Raw genomic sequence first — 13,057 nt, forward strand, 5'->3', positions numbered from 1 at the left:
GGCCTGTTCCCGAGAAAGCAGTATATCAGTCTGTAAAATCACGGGGATCTGGGCCTGTTCCCGAGAAAGCTGTATATCATTCTGTAAAATCACGGGGATCTGGGCCTGTTCCCGAGAAAGCAGTATATCAGTCTGTAAAATCACGGGGATCTGGGCCTGTTCCCGAGAAAGCAGTATATCATTCTGTAAAATCACGGGGATCTGGGCCTGTTCCCGAGAAAGCAGTATATCATTCAAGTCGGCCTCGTCAGACTCGTTTAAGGGAAAAAAAGGATTCTGTGGTGAGTCACAGTCCTGATGTCCAGAAGATATTTACGGTCATAAGAGACGTTAGCGGCAACATTATGTCAAAATAAGTTTAAAAAATAAGTTACAAACAACGCAAATAAACACGCAAAAAACACAATCGGTTGGTGACAGGTAAAACGTCTGCCTTCTTCTCCGGCGCCATCTTGTATATCTGTATGTGTCTGCCTTCTTCTCCGGCGCCATCTTGTATATCTGTGTGTGTCTGCCTTCTTCTCCGGCGCCATCTTGTATATCTGTGTGTGTCTGCCTTCTTCTCCGGCGCCATCTTGTATATCTGTATGTGTCTGCCTTCTTCTCCGGCGCCATCTTGTATATCTGTGTGTGTCTGCCTTCTTCTCCGGCGCCATCTTGTATATCTGTGTGTGTCTGCCTTCTTCTCCGGCGCCATCTTGTATATCTGTGTGTGTCTGCCTTCTTCTCCGGCGCCATCTTGTATATCTGTGTGTGTCTGCCTTCTTCTCCGGCGCCATCTTGTATATCTGTGTGTGTCTGCCTTCTTCTCCAGCCCTCGTAGGTCAGTCTATAGACTGAGGAGGACACCAGTCCAGGTTTTTGTTCCAGCCCTCATAGGTCAGTCTATAGACTGAGGAGGACACCAGTCCAGGTTTTTGTTCCAGCCCTCATAGGTCAGTCCATAGACTGAGGACACCAGTCCAGGTTTTTGTTCCAGCCCTCGTAGGTCAGTCCATAGACTGAGGAGGACACCAGTCCAGGTTTTTGTTCCAGCTCTCATAGGTCAGTCTATAGACTGAGGACACCAGTCGAGGTTTTTGTTCCAGCCCTCGTAGGACAGTCTGTAGACTGAGGAGGACACCAGTCCAGGTTTTTGTTCCAGCCCTCGTAGGTCAGTTTATAGACTGAGGAGGACACCAGTCCAGGTTTTTGTTCCAGCACTCGTAGGTCAGTCCATAGACTGAGGATACCAGTCCAGGTTTTTGTTCCAGCACTCGTAGGTCAGTTTATAGACTGAGGAGGACACCAGTCCAGGTTTTTGTTCCAGCCCTCGTAGGTCAGTCTATAGACTGAGGACACCAGTCCAGATTAGTTGAATAATCCATGGCTGTGTTTTGTATTAGCTAACCGGTAATGGAATCATAGTTATCACATATCTAGTGTACAAACTTTAAAAGGAGGAGGTCAAAAGGGGGGTGAGTGTGACGGATGTGAAACGGCTAGTTTAGTTAGCGGTGGTTCGCGCTAAATAGCGTTTCAATCGGTGACGTCACTGACGTCACTTGCTCTGAGACCTTGAAGTAGTGGTTCCCCTTGCTCTGCAAGGGCCGTGGCTTTTGTGGAGCGATGGGTAACGATGCTTCGAGGGGTGACTGTTGTTGATGTGTGCAGAGGGTCCCTGGTTTGAGCCCGGGTATGGGCGAGGGGACGGTTTAAATACTGTTTCATCTACATAGATGCTCTCAGAGCACAGATACACAAGAGTAAACACATGGGAGAGAGGACTCAACAGAGCTCATAGCATTGTCCATCAGTGGCTGAATAAATGTTCCATTCCTGGTTTCCAGATACACCGTCACGCTAGGTTAGTCACGCTTCTTGAATGGACTCACGTGCTCAGCGCTCCGCCCCCCCAATGGACCATGAAAAACAAGACGCGTGAAGTTTTCAGAGTTGTGTCTGAGATCCGGCTCGCAATGTTGGGAACGTTACATCTTAAAATATTTATTTCATGCTAAAAACCTTGAGGAAAATTGTAAAGATATTCTTCGGATTATCAGATGTGCTGGATGACAGTTCTTGGGTCTGATGGGGGCATTGTATAGTTGTTGTTGGCGGAGTTACTGCAATCTTGATGAGAACCTAGATGAGAAGAACGCTATTTTACGGTAAGAATAGTATTGTTTTATGATACTATTCACATTTGGTCCGTGCATGTTGTTGTTTTTTAAATAAATAAATCTTTATTAAAACAGCATGATAATCCATTCTAGTATATTTCATTCAGATCTACAGATTCTTCTGAATGGGAATATATATATATATAGCATAGTCTATTTTTTTTTATCTTGGCACACAGCCCGAAGATATAGACAAGTAGCGTCTGTGAAGCCTCTGTAATCTGGTATGTAGGCTATGTTTAGGAGAATCTCTCAGTCAGCATGTGTTCAGGCTATTTCTTTCCTGAATCACAGCATTGGCATGCCAAGGCAGAGTCAAATGAGTGATATTGGAACTATAAGGGCACCCAGAACCAAATCTGTGACGAGAGAGAGACTTCAGCATGAACTTGAATGCACCTCTCTGGTCCTCCAGATATGAGACTTCCAAAATGCAGAGCATCAGGCCTCAGACCTCCTCCAGGACTCAGACCTCCAGAGCCTGCATGTCCAGCCACAGTGACCCAAGCCCGGGTCAGGAGGGCCTGTCTTGGAGAACAGAGGAGCAGGAGTGGATCCCCTGGAGCAGCCCCAGGACCTCCGTGGGAGATGCAGAGTCGGACGGAGAGCTCCAAGCCTTTATCACGATGAGGAACGAGGCGGATACGTACACAGAGGTGAGAGAGACCTGCACCTGAGCTGGGTAAAAGATACTACCCGATACAGAGCTTGGTTAGGGCACAACCTGTCCACTCAGGTACACTGAAGGTGTAGTAGATTAATTCAAACCTGTTACTGGACAACAAGCAGTAGTGTGAAGTACTGAAGTAAAAAATACTTTAAAGTACTACTTAAGTAGTTTTCTGGGGGTATCTGTACTTTACTATTTATATTTTGGACGGCTTTTACTTTAACTTCACCTCATTCCTAAAGAAAATAATGTACTTTTTACTCCATACATTTTCCATGACACCCAAAACTACGCAACTCGTGACAAGGCACAGGAACATGGTCCATTTCACACACTTATCAACAGAACATGCCTGGTCATCCCTACTGCCTCTGGTCTGGAGGACTCACTAAACAGAGAACATCCCTGGTCATCCCTACTGCCTCTGATCTGGAGGACTCACTAAACAGAGAACATCCCTGGTCATCCCTACTGCCTCTGATCTGGAGGACTCACTAAACAGAGAACATCCCTGGTCATCCCTACTGCCTCTGATCTGGAGGACTCACTAAACAGAGAACATCCCTGGTCATCCCTACTGCCTCTGATCTGGAGGACTCACTAAACAGAGAACATCCCTGGTCATCCCTACTGCCTCTGTTCTGGAGGACTCACTAAACAGAGAACATCCCTGGTCATCCCTAATGCCTCTGATCTGGAGGACTCACTAAACAGTGAACATCCCTGGTCATCCCTACTGCCTCTGATCTGGAGGACTCATTAAACAGCAGAGAACATCCCTGGTCATCCCAGTCCATATCCTTCCACCCCTTCTCTGTCCTCTGATAGTCAGTCCATATCCTTCCGCCCCCTCTCTGTCCTCTGAGTTAGAGATATGCGCATGAGCGCACACTCAGTTGGGTCTTCTCTGTACATTTCTCACTCTCGGGGCAGCATCATGTTTATACTGACTCACCTCAATTAAATCATTCAATCAGGGATGTCGAACACAGAGTTCTTTCATATGGGGTATTTATGACACTCATGGAGGCTACATGTAGGGCACAATATTGGAGTTTACCAAGGCCTAGAAAGGGGACAATTTTACCAAGGCCTAGAAAGGGGACAATTTTACCAAGGCCTAGAAAGGGGACCATTTTACCAAGGCCTAGAAAGGGGACAATTTTACCAAGGCCTAGAAAGGGGACCATTTTACCAAGGCCTAGAAAGGCGACCATTTTACCAAGGCCTAGAAAGGGGACCATTTTACCAAGGCCTAGAAAGGGGACCATTTTACCAAGGCCTAGAAAGGGGACAATTTTACCAAGGCCTAGAAAGGGGACAATTTTACCAAGGCCTAGAAAGGGGACCATTTTACCAAGGCCTAGAAAGGGCACAATTTTACCAAGGCCTAGAAAGGGACCATCTTCCCAAGGCCTAGAAGGGGGACCATCTCACCACGGCCTAGAAGGTGTCCATCTTACCAAGGCCTAGAAGGGCCTAGAAGGGGTCCATCTTACCAAGGCCTAGAAGGGGTCCATCTTACCAAGGCCTAGAAGGGGTCCATCTTACCAAGGCCTAGAAGGGCCTAGAAGGGGTCCATCTTACCAAGGCCTAGAAGGGGTCCATCTTACCAAGGCCTAGAAGGTGTCCATCTTACCAAGGCCTAGAAGGGCCTAGAAGGGCCTAGAAGGGGACATCTTACCAAGGCCTAGAAGGGCCTAGAAGGGGTCCATCTTACCACGGCCTAGAAGGGCCTAGAAGGGGTCCATCTTACCAAGGCCTAGAAGGGCCTAGAAGGGGACCATCTTAAAGATTTAGTGTCCCTGCCTTTGACGAAGTGGGCACTGCATACAGCGCTCACATAAAAAAAGCCCTCATGCCATTGGTTGAGAGAAGTCATTAGTCTGGTTGAGAGAAGTGTCATTAGTCTGGTTGAGAGAAGTCATTAGTCTGGTTGAGAGAAGTGTCATTAGTCTGGTTGAGAGAAGTGTCATTAGTCTGGTTGAGAGAAGTGTCATTAGTCTGGTTGAGAGAAGTGTCATTAGTCTGGTTGAGAGAAGTGTCATTAGTCTGGTTGAGGGAAGTCATTAGTCTGGTTGAGAGAAGTGTCATTAGTCTGGTTGAGAGAAGTCATTAGTCTGGTTGAGAGAAGTGTCATTAGTCTGGTTGAGAGAAGTGTCATTAGTCTGGTTGAGAGAAGTGTCATTAGTCTGGTTGAGAGAAGTGTCATTAGTCTGGTTGAGAGAAGTGTCATTAGTCTGGTTGAGAGAAGTGTCATTAGTCTGGTTGAGAGAGTCTGGTTGAGAGAAGTGTCATTAGTCTGGTTGATGTCATTAGTCTGGTTGAGAGAAGTGTCATTAGTCTGGTTGAGAGAAGTGTCATTAGTCTGGTTGAAAAGTGTCATTAGTCTGGTTGAGAGAAGTTTTAGTCTGGTTGAGAGAAGTGTCATTAGTCTGGTTGAGAGAAGTGTCATTTCTGGTTGAGAGAAGTGTCATTAGTCTGGTTTGTCATTAGTCTGGTTGAAGAAGTTCATAGTCTGGTTCATCCATTAGTCTGGTTGAATTCATTTTTTGGGGGGTTTTTTTTATTTTTTTCGCTTTTTTTTTTACCCCTTTTTCTCCCCAATTTCGTGGTTTCCAATTGTTTTAGTAACTACTATCTTGTCTCATCGCTACAACTCCCGTACGGGCTGGGGAGAGACGAAGGTTGAAATGCGTCCTCCGATACACAACCCAACCAAGCCGCACTGCTTCTTAACACAGCGCGCATCCAACCTGGAAGCCAGCCGCACCAATGTGTCGGAGGAAACACCGTGCACCTGGCAAACTTGGTTAGCGTACACTGCGCCCGGCCCACCACAGGAGTCGCTGGTGCGCGATGAGACAAGGATATCCCTACCGGCCAAACCCTCCCTAACCCGGACGACGCTAGGCCAATTGTGCGTCGCCCCATGGACCTCCCGGTCGTGGCCGGCTGCGACAGAGCCTGGGCGCAAACCCAGAGTCTCTGGTGGGACAGCTAGCGCTGCAGTACAGCGCCCTTGACCACTGCACCAACCGGGAGGCCCATTATTATTATGAGGTTTAATGTGTTGTTGGAGACTTGGTCAGTTTAGCTCAGAAAATGCTGTCCTCGTCAGTCTGCCTAATGAGCGGCCCTGAGTCTGAGGCTTGTTGTGGGTCTACGAGCTGTATACTGATTCAGGGTCTCGTCAGTCTGCCTAATGAGCGGCCCTGAGTCTGAGGCTTGTTGTGGGTCTATGAGCTGTATACTGATTCAGGATATTTTTATTGGTTGTTTTGTCTGTTTGTTTGTTTGACGTCTTTATGTATCTGTTTGTCTATTTTTTTGTAAATTATTATTCCCGTCTGTTGTTTTTAACTCTTTTCTTGTGTATAAATATATATTGATATATTTGTGTATTTTTCTTACTGTGTAAAAGCCACACAAATAAGGCCTATGAACAATCTCCTGTGACATGTGATCTCTAGAAACTATCAGTGCACAGATTCCTGAAGTGAAAGGATAATCGACATATTAAATAGCGTGGTCAGGTCAGCATTGTTGCTGCGGTGGACACAACAGGCACTATGTTGAGAATAACAGCACAGGAACGTGACTCATTGTGTTAGTGTTGCCTTGGGACTGAGATATATATATCAGCCAGCAGTTGAACTATTACCAACAGCTTTACCCCAGATAGCACACCGACACCTCGTCGACGTCGGCCCGACATCATACTTGTAGCACAGAGAGCATTTACACATTGGCAAGACGTCGCATTCGCCCTTCAGCCGTTGTTTGGGACGGTGCCAAATGTCACCCATGTCGAAGCTGCTCGACAGACGACATTCACAAAAATACCTTTATTTCAGGTCGGATCCAACAGCAAATACTGTTTCACTTATTATGTCAAATGATGTTTACACTCATTTGGTAAAGGGTAATTCCAATCGTGTAGTGATAAGATTTCACCCTTTACCAAATGAGTGTAAACATCGAATATGAATGGAAAATATCAGATCATTAAAAGCTAAATTATACTGGCAATAATCAAATGTTTTATGTTTATGGACCTAAAAATGTATTTAAATAATAATAAATTGGTGGTAAACATTTATTTAAGCCTATAAGCCTTCTACATATCTCTGATAAAAATGACGACCATGACATCGAACATGTTTGAGAGAAGGCAGATATTCAAGCATTGTGACACACAATTTGAGAAGTCTACACGATCTACGGTCGATTATGTGCTGCCGAGAGACCACGTGACGGCGATGCTGAGAGACCGCGTGACGGCGATGCTGAGCGACCGCGTGACGGCGATGCTGAGAGACCGCGTGACCGCGATGCTGAGAGACCACGTGACCGCGATGCTGAGAGACCCGTGACGGCGATGCTGAGAGACCGCGTGACGGCGATGCTGAGCGACCACGTGACGGCGATGCTGAGAGACCGCGTGACGGCGATGCTGAGAGACCGCGTGACGTGCAGCGTGCCTGCATTTTGTCCTCCCACACCCTCTCGACGTCGGCGAGATGCATGTGTGCTATCTGGGCTGTTTCTGTGTTTAATGTGTGTGTGTGTGTGTGTGTGTGTGTGTGTGTGTGTGTGTGTGTGTGTGTGTGTGTGTGTGTGTGTGTGTGTGTGTGTGTGTGTGTGTGTGTGTGTGTGTGTGTGTGTGTGTGTGTGTGTGTGTGTGTGTGTGTGTGTGTTTATCAGGAGTGGGAGAAGCTCAACTATGACATCCATAGTCTGAGATACACCAAACGAGAAATCAGCAGCCGATGGAAGAAGATTCTAACACAGCTAGGTCAGATAAAGTTTGTAGAGATAATCTCCTCTCTTCAAATCTCAATTCCTTAACCTTTTCCTTTCTGCTGCTCTCTATGTACATGGCCTTCAGAAAGTATTCACACATCTTGATTTTTTCCACATTTTGTTGGGTTAAAATTAATTAAGGATTGGACTCTTTTTTTTTCCGCCTAAAATGACATACCCAAATCTAACTGCCTGTAGCTCAGGCCCTGAAGCAAGGATATGCATATTTCTGATACCATTTGAAAGGAAACACTTTGAAGTTTGTGGAAATGTGAAATTAATGTAGGAGAATATAACAATATAGATCTGGTAAAAGATAATACAAAGAAAAAACAACTGATATTTGTTTTTTTTTCTACCATCATCTTTGAAATGGAAGAGAAAGGCCATAATGTATTATTCCAGCCCAGGTACAATTTAGATTTTGTCCACTAGATGGCAGCAGTGTATGTGCAAAGTTTTAGACTGATCCAATGAACCATTGGATTTCTGTTCAAAATATTGTATCAAGACTGCCCAAATGTGCCTAATTTGTTTATTAATAAATTTTCAAGTTCATAACTGTGCTCTATCTCCTCAAACAATAGCATGAGATTCCCTCACTGTACTGGCTACTGTAAAATGGACAGCGCAGTTAGATAAACAAGAATTTAAGCTTTCTTCCAACATCAGATATGTCCTGGGAAATATTCTTGTTACTTACAACCTCATGCTAATCACATTAGCACACGTTAGCTCAACCGTCCCGCGGGGAACCCACCAATCCTGTAAAGGTTCCTGAATATAAAATGAATGAAATTGAGATTGTTGGTCACTGGCCTACACACAATACCCCATAATGTCAAAGGGGAATTGTATTTTTAGAATTTGGGAGATATTTCCACCATAATTTGCAAATTCATTAAAAATCCTACAATGTGATTTTCTGGATTTTTTTTTCTCATTTTGTTTGTCATAGTTGAAGTGTACCTATCATGAAAATTACAGGCCTCTCTCATCTTTTTAAGTGGGAGAACTTGCACAATTGGTGGCTGACTAAATACATTTTTGCCCCACTGTATGTAAGAATGCTGTTCATTGACTACAGCTCAGCATTTAACACCACGTATGTCAACACTTTTTTGCCCCACTGTATATATATATATTTATATATATAGTTTTTCAAATGTTATAATTTTCTTCCGCTTTGACATTACAGAGTATTTTGTGTAGATTGTTGACATAATAAAGTACAATTTAAACCCACGTGAATCCGACAAAGATGTTTGAAAAAAAGAGTAAAGCATCGTTCTTGCCGTGTTCCTTTCAGCCGTCTCAACAAAACACAACAACAGAGCACTGTGCAAAATCAGTCTCCATTTGACAGAGATGTGTATTAACATTCTGAGGAGCCCAATGCTTGTGTTGTGCACTGGGTCGATGCCTTTTTCCAACCCCTGAACACAATGTTTCAGTTGCAGTATTATTGAGTTGAACATTCTAATTGTTGATTCTATGTGGCGTCTCCGGCCTGGTTGTTTGTACTGGTGCTTGTGTCCCCTATAGGCTACCAGCGTGAGGTTGACTCTCTCCTGACGGTGAACAGACAGCTGTTACAGACAACACTGAGTGGATCGGATAACCTGAACAGAGCCAGACAACTGTTACAGACCACTCTGGACCACTCTAGTTTGTTCCCACGAGGAGTGGCTAGCACAGACAGATACCTCTTTGTTATGGTACTGCTGTCCTACTGCTACGCACACGCACGCACACACACACACACACACACACACACACACACACACACACACACACACACACACACACACACACACACACACACACACACACACACACACACACACACACACACACACACACACACACACACACACACACACACACACACACACACACACACACACACACACACCTATTTACCAGGAGGGGGAGTAATCTAATGGACAATAATGAAGGGGAAAAATATTCAAGCTAATAATGTCTACTTGTTGTTTTCTCTCTTCTTTCCTGTCTTCTCCTCCTCCCTCCTCCTTTCCTCTCTTCTCCACCTCTCCTCTGTTCTCCCCCTCTCCCCTCTTCTTATTCTCTCTTCTCCTCTCCTCCATCCTCTCTTCTCCTCCTTTTTTCTCTTCTCCACCTCTCCTCCCTCCTCTCCTCTCTTCATTCTCTCTTCTCCGCCTCTCCTCTCTTCTCCTCATTTCCTCTCTTCTCCTCCATCCTCTCTTCTCCTCCTCTCCGCTCTTCTCCACCTCTCCTCCCTCCTCCTCTCCTCTCCTCTCTTCTCCTTACTTCTCCTCCCTCCCTCCTCCTCTCCTCTCCTCTCTTCTCCTTACTTCTCCTCCCACTTCTCCTCTCCTCTCCTTACTTCTCCTGCCTTCTCTCCTCTCTTCTCCTCCCTTCTCTCCTCTCCTTACTTCTCCTGCCTTCTCTCCTCTCTTCTCCTCTCCCAGGATCGCTTGGTGTCTCTGGATAGTGCAGAGGATTTCATCAGACTGGCGAAGGAGAAATACCCAAAGAGAGAGAGTTGTGAATGAGAGACAGAATGGAGAGACAGAATGGAGAGACAGAATGGAGAGACAGAATGGAGAGACAGAATGGAGAGACAGAATGGAGAGACCGAATGGGGAGACAGAATGGAGAGACCGAATGGAGAGACAGAATGGAGAGACCGAATGGAGAGACAGAATGACAGAATGGAGAGAATGGAGAGACGAATGGAGAGACAGAATGGAGAGACAGAATGGAGAGACAGAATGGAGAGACAGAATGGAGAGACAGAATGGAGAGACAGAATGGAGAGACCGAATGGAGAGACAGAATGGAGAGACAGAATGGAGAGACAGAATGGAGAGACCGAATGGAGAGACAGAATGGAGAGACAGAATGGAGAGACAGAATGGAGAGACAGAATGGAGAGACAGAATGGAGAGACCGAATGGAGAGACAGAATGGAGAGACCGAATGGAGACAGAATGGAGAGACCAGAATGGAGAGACCGAATGGAGAGACAGAATGGAGAGAATGGAGAGACAGAATGGAGAGACCGAGAGACAGAATGGAGAGACAGAATGGAGAGACCGAATGGGGAGACAGAATGGAGAGACCGAATGGAGAGACAGAATGGAGAGACAGAATGGAGAGACAGAATGGAGAGACAGAATGGAGAGACCGAATGGGGAGACAGAATGGAGAGACCGAATGGAGAGACAGAATGGAGAGACAGAATGGAGAGACAGAATGGAGAGACAGAATGGAGAGAGTTGTGAATGAGAGACAGAATGGAGAGACAGAATGGAGAGACAGAATGGAGAGACTGAATGAAGAGACAGAATGGAGAGACTGAATGAAGAGACAGAATGGAGAGACTGAATGGAGAGAGTTGTGAATGAGAGACAGAATGGAGAGACAGAATGGAGAGACAGAATGGAGAGAGTTGTGAATGAGAGACAGAATGGAGAGACAGAATGGAGAGACAGAAAAGAGAGACAGAATGGAGAGAGTTGTGAATGAGAGACAGAATGGAGAGACAGAATGGAGAGACAGAATGGAGAGACAGAATGGAGAGAGTTGTGAATGAGAGACAGAATGGAGAGACAGAATGGAGAGACAGAATGGAGAGACAGAATGGAGAGACAGAATGGAGAGACAGAATGGAGAGAGTTGTGAATGAGAGACAGAATGGAGAGACAGAATGGAGAGAGTTGTGAATGAGAGACAGAATGGAGAGACAGAATGGAGAGACAGAATGGAGAGACAGAATGGAGAGACAGAATGGAGAGACAGAATGGAGAGAGTTGTGAATGAGAGACAGAATGGAGAGACAGAATGGAGAGAGTTGTGAATGAGAGACAGAATGGAGAGACAGAATGGAGAGACAGAATGGAGAGACAGAATGGAGAGACAGAATGGAGAGACAGAATGGAGAGACAGAATGGAGAGACAGAATGGAGAGACAGAATGGAGAGACAGAATGGAGAGACAGAATGGAGAGACAGAATGGAGAGAGTTGTGAATGAGAGACAGAATGGAGAGACAGAATGGAGAGACAGAATGGAGAGACAGAATGGAGAGACAGAATGGAGAGACAGAATGGAGAGACAGAATGGAGAGAGTTGTGAATGAGAGACAGAATGGAGAGACAGAATGGAGAGACAGAATGGAGAGACAGAATGGAGAGACAGAATGGAGAGTTGTGAATGAGAGACAGAATGGAGAGAGAGAGACAGAATGGAGAGACAGAATGGAGAGACAGAATGGAGAGACAGAATGGAGAGACAGAATGGAGAGACAGAATGGAGAGAGTTGTGAATGAGAGACAGAATGGAGAGACAGAATGGAGAGACAGAATGGAGAGACAGAATGGAGAGACAGAATGGAGAGACAGAATGGAGAGACAGAATGGAGAGAGTTGTGAATGAGAGACAGAATGGAGAGACAGAATGGAGAGAGTTGTGAATGAGAGACAGAATGGAGAGACAGAATGGAGAGACAGAAAAGAGAGACAGAATGGAGAGACAGAATGGAGAGACAGAATGGAGAGACAGAATGGAGAGACAGAATGGAGACAGAATGGAGAGACAGAATGGAGAGACAGAATGGAGAGACAGAATGGAGAGACTGAATGAAGAGACAGAATGGAGAGACTGAATGAAGAGACAGAATGGAGAGACTGAATGGAGAGACTGAATGAAGAGACAGAATGGAGAGACTGAATGGAGAGACAGAATGGAGAGACAGAATGGAGAGACAGAATGGAGAGAGTTGTGAATGAGAGACAGAATGGAGAGACAGAATGGAGAGACAGAATGGAGAGACAGAATGGAGAGAGTTGTGAATGAGAGACAGAATGGAGAGACAGAATGGAGAGACAGAATGGAGAGACAGAATGGAGAGACAGAATGAGTTGACAGAATGGAGAGACAGAATGGAGAGACAGAATGGAGAGACAGAATGGAGAGACAGAATGGAGAGACAGAATGGAGAGACAGAATGAGAGACAGAATGGAGAGACAGAATGGAGAGACAGAATGGAGAGACAGAATGGAGAGACAGAATGGAGAGAGTTGTGAATGAGAGACAGAATGGAGAGACAGAATGGAGAGACAGAATGGAGAGAGTTGTGAATGAGAGACAGAATGGAGAGACAGAATGGAGAGAGTTGTGAATGAGAGACAGAATGGAGAGACAGAATGGAGAGAGTTGTGAATGAGAGACAGAATGGAGAGACAGAATGGAGAGACAGAATGGAGAGACAGAATGGAGAGACAGAATGGAGAGACAGAATGGAGAGACAGAATGGAGAGACAGAATGGAGAGACAGAATGGAGAGACAGAATGGAGAGACAGAATGGAGAGACAGAATGGAGAGAGTTGTGAATGAGAGACAGAATGGAGAGACAGAATGGAGAGACAGAAT

The 13,057-nt window shown here is 45.5% G+C and overlaps 1 protein-coding gene across 1 annotated transcript; it reads left to right on the top strand.

Annotated features, from left to right (window-relative positions):
- The first annotated feature begins 1,947 nt into the window (after nucleotides 1-1,947).
- On the top strand, nucleotides 1,948-10,219 carry LOC124043040 (melanoregulin-like). The gene is made up of 5 exons (XM_046361223.1): nucleotides 1,948-2,150; nucleotides 2,578-2,818; nucleotides 7,540-7,630; nucleotides 9,184-9,356; nucleotides 10,092-10,219. Exons 1-5 carry the CDS (start codon nucleotides 2,071-2,073, stop codon nucleotides 10,173-10,175), a joined length of 669 nt encoding a protein of 222 aa, XP_046217179.1. The 5' UTR covers nucleotides 1,948-2,070; the 3' UTR covers nucleotides 10,176-10,219.
- Nucleotides 10,220-13,057: the final 2,838 nt, after the last annotated feature.

Source organism: Oncorhynchus gorbuscha, linkage group LG09 (assembly GCF_021184085.1).
Source record: "Oncorhynchus gorbuscha isolate QuinsamMale2020 ecotype Even-year linkage group LG09, OgorEven_v1.0, whole genome shotgun sequence".
NCBI lineage: Eukaryota > Metazoa > Chordata > Actinopteri > Salmoniformes > Salmonidae > Oncorhynchus > Oncorhynchus gorbuscha.